The sequence below is a fragment of the Oncorhynchus keta genome, chromosome 34 (genome assembly GCF_023373465.1).
Source record: "Oncorhynchus keta strain PuntledgeMale-10-30-2019 chromosome 34, Oket_V2, whole genome shotgun sequence".
Taxonomy (NCBI): Eukaryota; Metazoa; Chordata; class Actinopteri; order Salmoniformes; family Salmonidae; genus Oncorhynchus; species Oncorhynchus keta.
This window is the reverse complement of record NC_068454.1, coordinates 9,568,389-9,586,503: the sequence shown is the minus strand read 5'-3', so window position 1 is coordinate 9,586,503 and position 18,115 is coordinate 9,568,389. Positions and strand designations below refer to the sequence as shown.

At 46.5% G+C, this 18,115-nt stretch overlaps 1 protein-coding gene across 7 annotated transcripts in view; it reads left to right on the top strand.

Moving 5' to 3' along the window:
• Positions 1–18,115, top strand: part of LOC118366714 (anion exchange protein 3-like) — a 100,340-nt gene that overhangs the window by 65,927 nt on the left and 16,298 nt on the right. For all 7 annotated transcript variants that reach the window (XM_052493054.1, XM_052493053.1, XM_052493057.1 and 4 more), the window contains 7 exons: positions 9,284–9,429; positions 10,728–10,908; positions 11,169–11,304; positions 13,969–14,143; positions 16,500–16,608; positions 17,310–17,494; positions 17,754–17,973. In XM_052493054.1, coding sequence (XP_052349014.1) covers positions 9,284–9,429; positions 10,728–10,908; positions 11,169–11,304; positions 13,969–14,143; positions 16,500–16,608; positions 17,310–17,494; positions 17,754–17,973 — 1,152 coding nt within the window. The remainder of the gene's footprint in view (positions 1–9,283; positions 9,430–10,727; positions 10,909–11,168; positions 11,305–13,968; positions 14,144–16,499; positions 16,609–17,309; positions 17,495–17,753; positions 17,974–18,115) is intronic.

Below are 18,115 nucleotides of genomic sequence, written 5' to 3'. Positions count from 1 at the left end.
CTGTTTCCGTACTAACGAGTGTGAGTCTGACGTGATGGAATAGCACTCTGCCCTTTTGGTGGAAAGCCCTGACATTGGCAATTGATTGGGGAGAATTCAGAGTTGTTTTCATTGATTTGTATGTAGAAACAAACACAAGCTAATTAATGCCAATGCTTGGTTGGCCTGGCAATGGTGGTGTGGAAATCAAAGCTCTCTCAAGTCCTGGGTCATGGGTGAATTGGCACCCTCTCTACCTCTCGCCATTCTCTGCTAACCTATTGATCGTTTGGCCCTGGGGGGCCTCTCCACTTACTGGACTGGAAAGATATCCCATTGACAAACTGTACGGCTCTTTTTCTGACTACCATTGGATTGGGACACACTGGTATTCTGCAGTAGTGCTGTGAGGGGTAGCTAGGTGCTGGTCACGATGGCATTGTAGCAAAGTGGAGGCTGTTGGGAGGAGCTATACGAGGATCGGCTCATTGTAATGGCTGGAATGTAATTCATGTAAAGGTATCAAACATATGGAAACCACATGTTTGACTCCGTTCCAATAATTCCAATCCATGCATTACATACAATGAGCACTTCCTCATATAGCTCCTCCCACCAGCTTCCTCTGATGTAGCGCTGCTGTACAACGATGGATAGAATGGACATGAAGGACAAGCTCCTTAAGATCTCCTCAGCGAGAGAGACAGAGACAGAAAGAGAGAGAGAGAGAGGGGGTGGGCAAAAAGGACAGAGAGAGGGGGACAGGAAATGTAGAAAGAGAGAGAGAGAGGGGGCGGGGAAACAGGACAGAGAGAGGAAGGGGACAGGAAAGGTAGAGGGAGAGAGAGGGGGCGGGGAAACAGGACAGAGAGAGGAAGGGGACAGGAAAGGTAGATAAGAGAGAGAGGGGGCGGGGAAACAGGACAGAGAGAGGAAGGGGACAGGAAAGGTAGGAAAGAAGGGGACAGGAAAGAGAGAGGGGCGGGGAAACAGGACAGAGAGAGGAAGGGGACAGGAAAGGTAGAAAAGAGAGAGAGGGGCGGGGAAACAGGACAGAGAGGGAAACAGGACAGAGAGAGGAAGGGGACAGGAAAGGAAGGGGACAGGAAAGGTAGAGAGAGAGAGAGAGGGGGCGGGGAAACAGGACAGAGAGAGGGGGGATGGGCAGGACAATTTGGCTTGAGGGTCTGCTATACAAATTCATGAAAGCGTTGTTGGGGGGGGAGCATATGACATTATAAAATCAATGTACTCAAACAACAAGTGTGCAGTTAAAATTGGCAATAAACACACATATGTCTTTCCTCAGGGCCATGAGATGAAACAGGGATGCAGCTTGAGCCCCACCCTCCTCAACATGTATATCAATGAATTGGCAAGGGCTAATTAACTAGAACAGTCTGCAGCCCCCAGCCTCACCCTACTGGAAAGGCCGGGTGTCTAGTGTTTGCAGATGATCTGCTGCTACTGTTCCAAAACAAGAGGGCCTACAGCAGCATCTAGATCTTCTGCATAGATTCTGCACAGACTTGAGCCATGACAGTGAATCTCAGTAACACAAAAATAATGCTGTTCCAAAAAAATCCAGTAGCCAAGACAACAAATACATATCCTATCTAGACACTGTTGCCCTACAGCACACAAATAATTACACCTACCTCAGCCTAAACATTGAAACCACACGTAACTTTCTCAAGGTCGTGATCGATCTAAGAAACAAGGCAAGATGGTCCTTCTATACCATCAAAATGAACATAAAACTCAACACCCCAATTAAATCCTTGACTATGTACAGACTCGGTCAGAATAGTATTGCTTTTGAGAAAGGCTGCTATAGGAATGCCTGGCTCTAGAGTGGACCGGCTATGTGCCCACTGCCACAAAATGAGGTGGAAACTGAGCTACATTTCTTTTTATAATTTTTTATTTTTTCTCCCAATTTCGTGGTATCCAATTTGTAGTTTGCCTCTCCCGTACGGTCCCGGGAGAGGCAACTGCTTCTTGAGACCATGCCTGCATAACCCGGAAGCCAGCCGCACCAATGTGTCGGAGGAAACACAGTACACCTGACGACCATGTCAGCATGCATTGCACACGGCCCACCACAGGAGTCGCTAGAGCGCGATGGGACAAGAACATCCCTGCCAGCCAAACCCTCCCATAACCCGGACGACGCTGAGCCAATTGTGCGCCGCTCCATGGGACTCCCGGTCACCGCCAGGTGCGACAGAGCCTGGACTCAAACCCAGAATCTCTAGTGGCACAGTTAACACCGGGATTGAGCTACATTTCTTAACCTCTTGCCAAATGTATGACCACATTAGAGACACACATTTCCCACAGTTCACACAGACCCACAAATAATTAAAAAACAAATCAAACATTCCTAAACTCCCATATCTGTTGTAAATACCGCAGTGTGCCGTCGCAACAGCACAATGTGTGGCCCGTTACCATGACAACAGAGCAACCAGAGGAGCACAAACAACATTGTAAATACCGCAGTGTGCCGTCGCAACAGCACGATGTGTGGCCCGTTACCATGACAACAGAGCAACCAGAGGAGCACAAACAACATTGTAAATACCGCAGTGTGCCGTCGCAACAGCACGATGCGTGGCCCGTTACCATGACAACAGAACAACCAGAGGAGCACAAACAACATTGTAAATACCGCAGTGTGCCGTCGCAACAGCACGATGTGTGGCCCGTTACCATGACAACAGAGCAACCAGAGGAGCACAAACGACATTGTAAATACCGCAGTGTGCTGTCACAACAGCACAATGTGTTGCCCGTTACCATGACAACAGAGCAACCAGAGGAGCACAAACAACATTGTAAATACCGCAGTGTGCCGTCACAACAGCACAATGTGTGGCCTGTTACCATGACAACAGAGCAACCAGAGGAGCACAAACAACATTGTAAATACCGCAGTGTGCCGTCACAACAACACAATGTGTGGCCCATTACCATGACAACAGAGCAACCAGAGGAGCACAAACAACATTGTAAATACAACCTACATTCTGCTTCTCTATGGTCCCTTTCGTACTTTAACGACATGCACATTGTCACAACACTGTACATACACAATTATATAACATTTGAAATGTCTATATTATTTAATACATTTTGTGAGTTGTGATGTTTACTGATCATTTTTTTACTGTTTATTTCCCTTCTTATTTGTCTATTCCATTTGCTTTGGCATTGTAATCATATTTTTCCCATGCCAATAAAGCCCTTTTGAATTGAATTATGCAAGAGGGAGAGAGACAGAGGATGTATAATCTAGTTGATGGCTCTGTATAGATGAGCCATACTGTTTATACGTTACACCTTCCATAGGGTATGTATAGAGGTTACCTTAGGGACACAACCAGCCCCAGGGATTTTTATTTATTTAAGTAGGCAAGTCGGTTACAAACAAATTCTTGTTTATAAGGACAGGCTACTCCTTCCTCTCTGTCAGAGAATTGAACCCCGGTCTCCCACGTGACACACAGGGACACACAACACTATACTAAAGAGGAGAAGGTGATGATGATGAGTTGATGATCGATCAATATCTCAATTTACCCAATTGGAAAAGTCACAAAGTCACTCTGTCGTCAGGAGTTGATGATATACTACACATATAAACCACATAATACGCATTTGTGGAATACTTCTACACTGTTGATGAAAGGCAATAGAGGGGCTACCATGAGACCTGTGGTAGAATACAGAATGAATGAACATGACTTCCTCTTCTAAGGAGAAGAGACCAGCTATATGGGGTGCTACGTTGGAGAGACTATGCCAAGGAAGTGGGGTGTCCATTTCCACTACTGTGTTAATCTGAATCAAAGCTGTTCCATTCAGACTGGTAATTGTAGAATCGAAGGGGCAGACGGGGAAAAGTGGCGTTCTCAAGGGCATATTCAGTGGAACAAAGAGGGTATGGGAAGGACTGAGCGAGAGAAGTGCTTTTATAGAGGGTAATGGGAAGGACCGAGCGAGAGAAGTGCTTTTATAGAGGGTAATGGGAAGGACTGAGCGAGAGAAGTGCTTTTATAGAGGGTATGGGAAGGACCGAGCGAGAGAAGTGCTTTTATAGAGGGTATGGGAAGGACCGAGCGAGAGAAGTGCTTTTATAGAGGGTAAGGGAAGGACCGAGCGAGAGAAGTGCTTTTATAGAGGGTATGGGAAGGACCGAGCGAGAGAAGTGCTTTTATAGAGGGTATGGGAAGGACCGAGCGAGAGAAGTGCTTTTATAGAGGGTATGGGAAGGACCGAGCGAGAGAAGTGCTTTTATAGAGGGTAATGGGAAGGACAGAGCGAGAGAAGTGCTTTTATAGAGGGTAATGGGAAGGACAGAGCGAGAGAAGTGCTTTTATATAGGGTAATGGGAAGGACTGAGCGAGAGAAGTGCTTTTATAGAGGGTATGGGAATGACCGAGCGAGAGAAGTGCTTTTATAGAGGGTAATGGGAAGGACCGAGCGAGAGAAGTGCTTTTATAGAGGGTAATGGGAAGGACCGAGCGAGAGAAGTGCTTTTATAGAGGGTAATGGGAAGGACAGAGCGAGAGAAGTGCTTTTAAAGAGGGTATGGGAAGGGCCGAGCGAGAGAAGTGCTTTTATAGAGGGTATGGGAAGGACCGAGCGAGAGAAGTGCTTTTATAGAGGGTAATGGGAAGGACAGAGCGAGAGAAGTGCTTTTAAAGAGGGTATGGGAAGGACCGAGCGAGAGAAGTGCTTTTATAGAGGGTATGGGAAGGACCGAGCGAGAGAAGTGCTTTTATAGAGGGTATGGGAAGGACCGAGTGAGAGAAGTGCTTTTATAGAGGGTATGGGAAGTGCTTTTATAGAGGGTATGGGAAGGACCGAGCGAGAGAAGTGTTTTTATAGAGGGTATGGGAAGGACCGAGCGAGAGAAGTGCTTTTATAGAGGGTATGGGAAGGACCGAGCGAGAGAAGTGCTTTTATAGAGGGTATGGGAAGGACCGAGCGAGAGAAGTGCTTTTATAGAGGGTATGGGAAGGACCGAGTGAGAGAAGTGCTTTTATAGAGGGTATGGGAAGTGCTTTTATAGAGGGTATGGGAAGGACCGAGCGAGAGAAGTGCTTTTATAGAGGGTATGGGAAGGACCGAGCGAGAGAAGTGCTTTTATAGAGCGTATGGGAAAGACCGAGCGAGAGAAGTGCTTTTATAGAGGGTATGGGAAGGACCGAGCGAGAGAAGTGCTTTTATAGAGGGTATGGGAAGGACCGAGCGAGAGAAGTGCTTTTATAGAGGGTATGGGAAGGACCGAGCGAGAGAAGTGCTTTTATAGAGGGTATGGGAAGGACCGAGCGAGAGAAGTGCTTTTATAGAGGGTATGGGAAGGACCGAGCGAGAGAAGTGCTTTTATAGAGGGTATGGGAAGTGCTTTTATAGAGGGTATGGGAAGGACCGAGCGAGAGAAGTGCTTTTAAAGAGGGTATGGGAAGGACCGAGCGAGAGAAGTGCTTTTATAGAGGGTAATGGGAAGGACAGAGCGAGAGAAGTGCTTATATAGAGGGTAATGGGAAGGACCGAGCGAGAGAAGTGCTTTTATAGAGGGTAATGGGAAGGACAGAGCGAGAGAAGTGCTTTTATAGAGGGTATGGGAAGGACCGAGCTTTTATAGAGGGTATGGGAAGGAGAGAAGTGCTTTTATAGAGGGTAATGGGAAGGACCGAGCGAGAGAAGTGCTTTTATAGAGGGTAATGGGAAGGACAGAGCGAGAGAAGTGCTTTTATAGAGGGTATGGGAAGGACCGAGCGAGAGAAGTGCTTTTATAGAGGGTATGGGAAGGACCGAGCGAGAGAAGTGCTTTTATAGAGGGTAATGGGAAGGACCGAGCGAGAGAAGTGCTTTTATAGAGGGTAATGGGAAGGACAGAGCGAGAGAAGTGCTTTTATAGAGGGTAATGGGAAGGACCGAGCGAGAGAAGTGCTTTTATAGAGGGTAATGGGAAGGACAGAGCGAGAAAAGTGCTTTTATAGAGGGTAATGGGAAGGACCGAGCGAGAGAAGTGCTTTTATAGAGGGTATGGGAAAGACCGAGCGAGAGAAGTGCTTTTATAGAGGGTATGGGAAGGACCGAGCGAGAGAAGTGCTTTTATAGAGGGTAATGGGAAGGACCGAGCGAGAGAAGTGCTTTTATAGAGGGTAATGGGAAGGACAGAGCGAGAGAAGTGCTTTTAAAGAGGGTATGGGAAAGACCGAGCGGGAGAAGTGCTTTTATAGAGGGTTTAGAAGGGACACAGAGACCAGATTGTTCCTGCAGACAGGACAATAGGGACTACTGAAGGACACAGAGACCAGATTGAGCCTACAGACAGGACAATAGAAACTACTGAAGGACACAGAGACCAGATTGAGCCTGCAGACAGGACAATAGGGACTCTGAAGGACACAGAGACCAGATTGAGCCTGCAGACAGGACAATAGAAACTACTGAAGGACACAGAGACCAGATTGAGCCTGCAGCCAGGACAATAGGGACTCTGAAGGACACAGAGACCAGATTGAGCCTGCAGACAGGATAATAGAAACTACTGAAGGTCACAGAGACCAGATTGAGCCTGCAGACAGGACAATAGGGACTCTGAAGGACACAGAGACCAGATTGAGCCTGCAGACAGGACAATAGAAACTACTGAAGGACACAGAGACCAGATTGAGCCTGCAGACAGGACAATAGAAACTACTGAAGGACACAGAGACCAGATTGAGCCTGCAGACAGGACAATAGAAACTACTGAAGGACACAGAGACCAGATTGAGCCTGCAGACAGGACAATAGAAACTACTGAAGGACACAGAGACCAGATTGAGCCTGCAGACAGGACAATAGAAACTACTGAAGGACACAGAGACCAGATTGAGCCTGCAGACAGGACAATAGAAACTACTGAAGGACACAGAGACCAGATTGAGCCTGCAGACAGGACAATAGAAACTACTGAAGGACACGGGCGATACATTGAGAAGTTATGATGATGACTTGAATTTATATTGACATGCATATTGTAGCGACATTAACCCACCAGCTATCGGCCTCGTCAAGGATTTCTTGGCCTTCGCCACTAAGGTGTTGGATTGAAAAGCTATACGGAGCTCCCCTGAAGGCAGTGGGTAGTGTAGCGACCTCAAGCCAACACATAGTGTCCTTGTCGAGAGGTTTGGATAAGGTATTAGGTTGACAGTCGCAGGCCCTGTGTTCAAGTCCCAGTTGGGGTGACACCCTGAATTAGCTACAATATATTATCCCATTATGAAGTCACAACAATGGCTTCTTATTATGATTAACCGGTGAGACAAATGTACTGTGAAATGGCATCTGTCAAAGGAATGTGTGTTGTGTTGTTTTCAAGCGAATGCATTTTATGAGCAGCAGAAGAACTTGTACTTAGCTAGCAAAGCTCAGGGCGAGTCCAGCCAAAGGGCGTCTCTTCCAGGTCAATACCGACTTCTCCCTGGGAGCACTCCCAGACCTGTCAGAATAGAGCCTTTTTTATTAGGAATATATTGTCTGAACAGAACCACACAAAGAAGAATGGAAGGATGGAGGGATGAACTTTGGGTCAGAGGGATGGAGGATGAGAAAGGGAACATTGTTTCTGGCCCTCTCTGTGGTGGGTGTGTCTAGGACACAACACAAAGCAGCTGAGGCCTAGAGGTGGTCGGTCTGGTCTTCTCCCCAGATTGTCTGCAAAACCAGCCCTCTGATTGGCAGTGCACCTAGCATCTACACAAAGCAGTGAGTGAGCTCCCACCCCCATTCCCCAGGGAGATGACACAGCCTACGGTCGAGCATCTGAATACACACGAGGATTCATACACATACACACACACACACTCACACACCTGGCTAGCCTTTTCCCCCCAAAAGGGAAAAAGAGGGCCCTCTTCCTTGTTCCTCCCACTATAGCCTCACCAGGCCATCTTCCTTGTTCCTCTACCTATAGCCTCACCAGGCCATCTTCCTTGTTCCCCCCCCTATAGCCTCACCAGGCCATCTTCCTTGTTCCTCCCCCTATAGCCTCACCAGGCCATCTTCCTTGTTCCTCCCCCTATAGCCTCACCAGGCCCTCTCCCTCGTTCCACCCCCTATAGCCTCACCAGGCCATCTTCCTCGTTCCACCCCTATAGCCTCGCCCTCTCTCTTGTTCCACCCCCTATAGCCTCACCAAGCCCTCTTCCTTGTTCCACCCCCTATAGCCTCACCAGGCGCTCTCCCTTGTTCCACCCCCTATAGCCTCACCAGGCCCTCTTCCTTGTTCCTCCCCCTATAGCCTCACCAGGCCCTCTTCCTTGTTCCACCCCCTATAGCCTCACCAGGCCCTCTCCCTTGTTCCTCCCCTATAGCCTCACCAGGCCCTCTTCCTTGTTCCACCCCTATAGCCTCACCAGGCCCTCTTCCTTGTTCCACCCCCTATAGCCTCACCAGGCCCTCTCTCTTGTTCCTCCCCCTATAGCCTCACTAGGCCCTCTTCCTTGTTCCACCCCCTATAGCCTCACCAGGCCCTCTTCCTTGTTCCACCCCCTATAGCCTCACCAGGCCCTCTCTCTTGTTCCTCCCCCTATAGCCTCACCAGGCCCTCTTCCTTGTTCCACCCCCTATAGCCTCACCAGGCCCTCTTCCTTGTTCCTCCCCCTATAGCCTCACTAGGCCCTCTCCCTTGTTCCACCCCCTATAGCCTCACCAGGGTCTCTCCCCCTACATGCTCACTATGGTCCCTCTCCTGATGAGTAGATAATGCCATTTACGCAAAATGCAATAAAATATGGTTTGTGGCCTGAAGAGCTTTAAAATTTAATAAGGATTGTTTAGCTTCTACAGGTCTATTGTGGATGAAGAACCACCCAAAATAAGCACCCCTGTGCGTTACCCTTGCTGTGCACAGAACCTCAGTTACCTCATGTACCTGCTGCTTCCCCTTATATCTCTATGTGCTCTTTATTTCCAACAGAAACTTTTTAATGAACATCTAAAATCTGATTTTTCTTATTGTCACAAGACATAGCACCGCCATAGAGAAAGTGCTCAGCCAGTCTTTGGCCCTAGTGCACACAGGTTGTATAAAGCATTTGGCACAATGATTGTGCTAAAAAAAAGAAGATGGAGACGGTTCTGTTGTGCAGACAAATTAAAACAAATGTCAAAGGTGTCATACATCAGTTGGACAACCTGAGTGTGTACTATCATAGGCCTTTGAGTGAACACAGTTGACCTTTTCTGCAGCTGACCTCTGTGTCATTAACAATAGCTTCTGTTGTGTTGCTTTAAGGTCACCGATTCGAGGACAACCCTGGGATGAGGCGTCATCTGGTGAAGAAGTCGTCTCGATGCCAGCTCACTCAGAACAGCAAAAGCTCTCCGCCCCAGTCCAGCCTGAAGAGGAAGAAGAGGGTGGCTGACAAGAAGACCCATGAGGTGAGACATCAGACTAGTTGTTGATTGGTTAATTGATAAATTGATTGATTGGATGTATAAGATCATTAATAACACACAATCTTCCTAGTATTTTTTTTACTAAAGATTAAGCAGCTCTAAAGCCAGGGGACTTTACAGTAAGGACGCGTGTTGCCAGAATCTCCTGTTGGAGTCATGACATAGGTCTAAGCCCTCAGTCATGACAGGTCTAAGCCCTCAGTCATGAGCTTAGGAGATTTATTTTTAGACTGTATGAGAAGTAGGTGAATGTAGGTGAAGTTATGGATAACTAGTTGTCTGTTTGGTACCTGTAGGTGAAGTTATTGATAACTAAATCAAATGTATTTATAAAGCCATTCTTACATCAGCTGATGTCACAATGTGCTGTACAGAAACCCAGCCTAAAAAATACCAAACAGCAAGCAATGCAGGTGTGGCTAGGAAAAACTCCCTGGAAAAGGCCAGAACCTAGGAAGAAACCTAGCCCCCCGACACAAACTATTGCAGCATAAATACTGGAGGCTGAGACAGGAGGGGTCGGGAGACACTGTGGCCCCATCCGATGATATCCCCGGACAGGGCCAAACAAGAAGGATATAACCCCACCCACTTTGCCAAAGCACAGCCCCCACACCACTAGAGGGATATCTTCAACCACCAACTATTCTGAGACAAGGCCGAGTATAGCCCACGAAGATCTCCCCCACAGCACAACACAAGGGGGGGGGGGGGCGCCAACCCGGACAGGAAGATCACGTCAGTGACTCAACCCACTCAAGTGACGCCCCCCTCCTAGGGACGGGATGGAAGGACAGGATGGAAGAGCACCAGTCAGCCATAGGGTTAGAGGCAGAGAATCCCAATGGAGAGAGGGGAACCGGCCAGGCAGAGACAGCAAGGGTGGTTCGTTGCTCCAGTGCCTTTCCGTTCACCTTCACACTCCTGGGCCAGACGACAGTCAATCATAGGACCTACTGAAGTTATGTTGTCTGTTAGTTGTCTGTTTGGTACCGGTTTTTGAATTTATGGATAACTAGTTGTCTGTGTGATACCTGTAGGTGAAGTCATGGATAACTAGTTGTATGTGTGATACCTGTAGGTGAAGTTATGGATAACCAGTTGTCTGTGTGGTACCTGTAGGTGAAGTTATGGATAACCAGTTGTCTGTGTGATACCTGTAGGTGAAGTCATGGATAACTAGTTGTCTGTGTGGTACCTGTAGGTGAAGTTATGGATAACCAGTTGTCTGTGTGGTACCTGTAGGTGAAGTTATGGATAACCAGTTGTCTGTTTGGTAGGTGTTTGTGGAGCTCAACGAGCTGATAGTGGATAAGAATCAGAAGATGCGCTGGAAGGAGACGGCTCGTTGGATCAAGTTTGAGGAGGACGTGGAGGAGGAGACAGACCGCTGGGGGAAACCCCATGTGGCTTCACTCTCCTTCCGCAGCCTGCTGGAGCTTCGCAGGACCATCACACATGGTAACACACACACACACACACACACACACACACACACACACACACACACACACACACACACACACACACACACACAGATATACCGCCCCCCCCACACACACACACACACACACACACACACACACACACAGATATATATATACACACACACACACAGATATACCCCCCCCCCACACACACACACACACACTAACACAGATACACACACACAGATACACACCCATTCATAAAACCTTGTCTCCCCCCTCTATGCCACTAAGGTGTGGTCCTGTTGGACCTGGAGCAGACCACTCTGCCTGGCATTGCCAACCTGGTGGTGGAGACCATGATCATCTCAGAACAGATCAGAGCGGAGGACCGGGCCAACGTGCTCCGTGCCCTGCTGCTCAAACACCAGTGAGTGGTCATCTACCCAGGCTTTAGCTCAGAGGACGTTAAGATTCCACACCCGTTAATATACATGCTGTCAAGAACGTGTATCATCTTAATCAGATGTCAATCAGAGAGAGGAAGTCCAGGGCTGTTTTCCAAACGGCACCCTGTTCCCTATGTAGTGTCTTACTTTTCAAATCAAATCAAACTTTATTTGTCACATGCGCCGAATACAACAGGTGTAGTAGACCTGACCGTGAAATGTTAACTAACAAGCCCTTAACCCACAATACAGTTGAAGAAATTGAGTTAAGAAAATATTTACTAAATAAACTAAAGGGAAAAAACTGAAAACAAGTTTTTTTTCCTGCCCTACTGTTTACCAAAGCCCATAGGATCTGTGGTTCTGGTCAACAGTAGTGGACATTTTAGGGAATAGAGTGCCATTGAGAGGCCACATCTACAGGGGTTGTAGTAAGTGATGTTGGACCTCAAACCAGGATTACAAGTGGTAGATCAACAGTAGATAGCAGAGATTTTTGCATAAGACAGATAAAACATTTGTAAAAAAAAAAAAAAATAATAATAATCTCACTTGACAAAGAGATGTCAATCTCAATGTGACTTCCCCAGTGAAATAAGCTTCTGCAGAGTTTTAAGTCATTCAAATATAAGTAATTTCTGTACTACATGAAAATACAAAAAAGTATCACCCCGATGCCAACCCTCACCTCCCAACCCCCATTGGTTTATCTATCTATTGATCTAGAGTTCATTACCATTTGCCCTAACAGAGCTGCTGCGTTGGTGGCACATGATAGATTTCAACCGGAATTATACAGTATCATGGAGAAAAAAGGCTTAATGAATATCAGCAGTCAAATGTAATTAGGCTGAGGGCAGAGCAGGATGAACACATGCATGAAGGATAAAGGAACACTTTCTCTATGTGTATTTTGTTGTCTTCAATGTGGGGGTTTTCCACAGTTCAGTACAACCCCAAAAGTTGCCTTACGTTTGTGCACAGGCCTATGGGGCATCAATGCATCTCAAACTATACACATGCACACACACCTTTTCAATATGTGTGAACCCTCCCTTCTATCGGTCTCCTGACCTCAGATTCAGTTTTTGCTAAGCCCAGCTTGGTCCCTAGGCCCAGATTGATCCCTAGGCCCAGCTTGGTCCCTAGGCCCAGCTTGGTCCCTAGGCCCAGCTTGGTCCCTAGGCCCAGCTTGGTCCCAGCTCTGTCCCCAAGCCCTCCAGTGAAGAAGAGGACTGAATGGTACCATGTTTGTCCATCAACAGTATTAATTTAACATGGTGTCTCCAGTTCCTCTGTGGTGGATCATGGATGTTTTACGGAGACTCAACAGTCATGGTTTTCTGACTACTGTTGTGGTGTGTTCCTGGGGTTTGCTTCACAAGCAATCATCCATTTTTCTTTTAATGGTAAGCCTTTTGGATGATCGGATGGATAACTCTAGGCCTTTTAGGGTGTCTGAGATCGATCGTTGTGTTGTATTAGTGTGTTCTTTTAGACCTATTGCTACAGAGCATTTGGATTGGAATAGGTTACAATTACCTAATTTCAGAGTCTGTCAGAAGGGACAATAGGGAAATAGCGTCAATAGTGTCTCTTGTGAAAATCAAAGTCCTTTTTCTATTTGTGATAATAAAGCTTGAGGACAAATATGGTTTCAGTTGTATTAAGTCCATACATTGTCAAGGTATTCTGGCTTCATCCCAGAAGTAGCACCTGCCTAGTCCCTATCTTATGATGCCAACCTCCCTGTACGCCATGTCACACCAAGGGTCAGTGACAAGTCACCTGACATTCTGTCACCAACCATAGAGCAAACTGGGCCAGGTGGCACCTCTGTCAACCGTTCAGAGAGATTCCCTGTATGTGCAGCATACACACACACACACACACACATTACACACATACCAGACGGCGATCAACGCCACCAGGCCTCGTCACACACACCCCATCAGTTGAAACCTTTCGGCCACGTTTCCCACCATGTTACCAGCTGCTTTCCATGGGGAAAAAGCTGTCTAATTGGCTGAGCCAGTTCAACATAGGAATTGATGATGTGGAAAGAAAGACATCAAGGTGGCTGTAGAATTTAGCTCATGGCTTACTCAGTCTGGGCGCTGCCTGAGTACAATCCGGTGTGGTGTCACACCTTGTTCCTTTGTTTTGTTGCGCTTTTGTGTCCAACTCGGGAGGCGGGTAACGAGAGCAAACGGATAATGAAGACCCATGATGGTGGTGATGTCACCTTTGGGTTGGAGCGGGAGTGTGATCAAACTGTCTGTGTGTTGTGAGGGGCATGTTCACACACACACACACACACACACACACACACACACACACACACACACACACACACACACACACACACACACACACACACTGCAGTGTCTTTGTTAACAGGGACACACCCATTACAACCCAGTGGAGCCCATATGCTGAAAGAGCTGTTGGACAGTATGTATGGAGGATTGTTCCCTTTCTGTTTCCTTTCTGTCTGTATAAACTATCAGCCACTCACCAACTTATTGAAGGAACACATTATATAGTATAACAACCTTCATGAAGTTCCAATCCGATTGCATTGTGTCCCTCTCCCAGCCCCACGCTGTTAATGTAATACAGCCTCCTGTATCTCCTGCTTCCAGCCACCCCAACGACGAAAAGGAGGGCCTTTTCCACCGCAACCACTCTACTAAAAGCCTTCACGGCAGCTTCCAACGCAACCACAACCACGTTCCCGACACCACGGTGCCCCTAGTGGCTGAAGATCCTACAGAGGCCCTCCACCATGAAAAGAAGCAGCAGAGCAGAGATGTGTTTGTGAGCTTGTCTGTTTAGTTTAGTGCACATCTATAGGCTGGAGTGGAGATGGATGCTGCTTGAAGCTGCTTGGGTGCTGCTTGGGTGCTGCTTGGAGACTGCTTGAAGCTGCTTGGGGCTGCTTATAGGCTGCTTATAGGCTGCTTGGCAGCTGCTTTGAGCCTGCTTAGCGGCTGCTTAGCGGCTGCTTGGCTGCTGCTTGGAGGCTGCTTGGGTGCTGCTTAGAAAGAATGTTGCTCTTTGTTTCATTTTGTCCAGCAGGCAGCCTAGTGGTTAGACAGGCAGCCTAGTGGTTAGACAGGCAGCCTAGTGGTTAGACAGGCAGCTTAGTGGTTAGACAGGCAGCTTAGTGGTTAGACAGGCAGCTTAGTGGTTAGACAGGCAGCCTAGTGGTTAGACAGGCAGCCTAGTGGTTAGACAGGCAGCCTAGTGGTTAGACAGGCAGCCTAGTGGTTAGACAGGTCACTTACACATGGTTAGCAGATGTTAATGCGAGTGTAGCGAAATGCTTCTAGTTCCGACCATGCAGTATTTTGGGCAGCAGTGTAGCCTAGTGGTTAGAGTGGTGGACTAGCAACCAAAAGGTTGCAAGATCAAATCCGTGAGCTGACAAGGTACAAAATCTGTCATTCTGCCCCTGAACAAGGCAGTTAACCCACTGTTCCTCGGCCATCATTGAAATGAGAATTGGTTCTTAACTGACTTGCCTGGTTAAATAAAGGGTAAAAATGTAGGTGTGTTTTTTGGAAGTGTTGGTTTAAAAGCAGAAGTCAAATTTCAATTAGACCTTGTGTGCAATTGACCAATAAAGACATCTAAGGGCTCTAATTCATCTGAATCACTGAAGCATTACAGATTGTGCGATAGAAATGTCAAGGTAATTTCAGAATGAGCTGACATAGGCAGCATTAACCAGCCAATCGCAGCTCTAACACTGAACTTCCATTATACGGATTGAATAGAGCCCAGTAGCTCTTCATCTTAATCAGCAGGCTGGAGTGGAGATGGATGTTTAAAGTTGTGCTCCAGTATAGTTAGAGTTGCGGAGACGATTATCATTTTATATTTGTGTCTGCATCTGAGTCACACGCCTGAATCGTCCTTCAGGTGGACAGACGACACTGCTTCTTGGCTCAATAGCCTTGTCCAATTCCTCTGAAAACAGTAGAGGAGTCATCTGAGTAGATGATTACAAGTACTGAGACTAGGAGGATATTACAAAAATTCCACCTTGAAATGTCATATTGTATTCTATTTTGACCCCATTATACACACCTGTCTATAACATACATTAGGTCAGGAGTATTCAACCCTGACCCTACGAGGTCCGCAGCCTGCTGGTTTTATCTTCTACCTGAACATTAAGTACACCCACATGGTGTCCCAAGTCTAAATATGTCCCTGATTAGAGGGAAAGTATTTTAAAAAGCAGTGGAACTGGCTTTGAGTTTGAGAGCATTACCGAGTGTACTAAAACATCAGATATATGCGGCTAGGACAGTAATGCAGCCATGGTGGGAAACCGAGAAACACAGATAGTTCTTGGAATTGGAAACAGAAAGAAAGTTCCTATTAGCCTCTCCACATGTGGCGAATTAGGTTCTTGGTCAGCTTACAAAGGTGCTCTTTGTTAAAACTTCTTGACTGTGAAACTGTAATGTTCCCTGTGACTTGAAACATTAGAACATTTCAAACAACTCATAAAAATCAATAACTCCAGTCGTATTCGAAACGTTTAACAGGGATTTTAACATTTCGTACCTTGGTCACTTTGTCGATTTCTGTATGTCAGGGGTAGACGACTACATTCAGCCGCGGGCCGATCTTTGTCGGAGTGGATGGTCAGGGGGCCGAAACATAATTAGAATATTTTGTCCTCTGCAAATTGATCACAACTAAGCTCAAAAAGAGATTGTATTTGAAATTAACAATAAATTCATAACTTGATAGTTGGGATAACATTTCCGAAATAATATATATATATATATTTTTGCTGAATTCTTGGTGATTTTACAGTGATTTTACAGTGATTTTACAGTCTTGTTTATGACAAAAAAACTTTGTGGGGACCCCCGAAAAATCCCTCGATGGCATCTAGCTGACCCCTGGTGTATGCTCATTAAACACTGATAATCACCGTTTGACTGTTTTACTGTTCGAGGTTCATAACAGTCTGTAAAATTGACAAATGTAGGCTTGTGAGCTTTGGACTTGTGAGCTTTGGACCAACTGAGGAAAGAGCCTGTGCATGTGCTGTGAATGTCTGGTAAAAGCTTGTTAGCACACAGGCTTAACATGAAATGTTAATGTTTATCTTTCACCCACCTGTTAACGCTTGTCTGGTTTATCACATCAGAAATCACTCCATCCCCCCCTGCCGATGGCTCTCCAACAACAGGTTACCAAACACACAAAACTCCTAGCCAAGATTCCCAAGGATGCAGAAGCAACCGTGGTCTTAGTGGGTAAGCTTAATGATTGTGTGGATTGTGCAAGCATCTGTGCAGGAGTGTGTGTGTGTGTGTATTTGTGTTTGTATATGTTTGTATGAATGTATGTATGTTGCGTGTGTTTTGGATGTACATGTATTTCCAGGCTACATTTGTAAATATTGCCTTTTTCCGTTCACGACATAGGCCTAAGGCGTTGTGTACCAGGGTTCTCCCCAAAGAAAGCAAGCGTCGTGCTGCGTCACCTTGTGGACTGGCTGTGCCACTATGTCAAATATATATACATATATATATATATATATATATATTTTTTTTTATTTTATTTTTTTTTTTACTTTATTTGTTGTCATTTAAGGCCATGCACCATACCTTAATATAGTAACAAAATGTTTTGCTCTAGATTGCAGGAAATGGCAGTTACAGGTGTTAAAAATAAATAATTATCTGAATCGCTCTAGACACCACCCCATGCTCCGCCCCCTGCCGTACTCAGCAGTACCACCTTGTTCAAAAAATCTGGGATGAACCCTGTATACCAATTCATATCATTTCTAGCTGGCACAACTCACCTCTCCCCTGACAGCAAATGTGATTTCTCATACAAAATAGCTGCCCTGGAATCACCCGTTGTATATATCCAGTCCATGCTTTGTTAGCCATCGCCCATCAGCACAAGCATTGGTCCCAGAGATTCTCCACTGTGTGTCATTCCTCAGGTTGCGTGGAGTTCCTGGAGCAGCCAGCCATGGCCTTCATCAGGCTGAGTGAGGCAGTCCTGCTGGAGTCGGTCCTGGAGGTGCCGGTGCCGGTTCGTTTCCTCTTTGCACTGCTTGGACCCGCTCAGTCCAACATGGACTACCATGAGATTGGACGCTCCTTCTCCACCCTCATGTCTGACAAGGTAGCCAACCTGAACAACAACAAAAAATGTCACACAACTGTTTCCCTAATTCCTCTGAGCTGTAAATGGTACCAATAGTACTTCCGTTCAGGGCTGGTTTCCCGGAGTCAGATTAAAACTAGTCCTGGACAGAAAAATCATCAGTAATCAACCTCCATTGAAAGTGCTTCTAAGTCAAGAACTAGGCTAAATCTGGGTCAGGGAATCAGCTTTTCAAGTTCTTACAGACCATTGCCCATCTCTTTAAAAACCTCCCCAGAACTTCCACGAGGTGGCCTACTTTGCGGACGACCGGCAGGACCTGCTGAACGGAATTAATGAGTTCCTGGACTGCAGCATCGTCATCCCCCCGTCGGACGTGGAGGGAAAGGACCTGCTGAAGACAGTGGCCTCCTTCCAGAAACAGATGCTGCGAAAGAGGAAGGAGAGAGAGAACATCAAGACCCACACCACCCCCTGGACAGACCAGGAGACCAAAGGTGATTATAATGTCTGTGATTGATTGATTTAATTACTTTTTGTTATTGTATTTTTTTGTATTCATACAGTCCTTATATAACAATAAGGCTATATGTTCTAAGACCATTAGTTTATTCAGCTGATGTGTGAAGCACATATGTA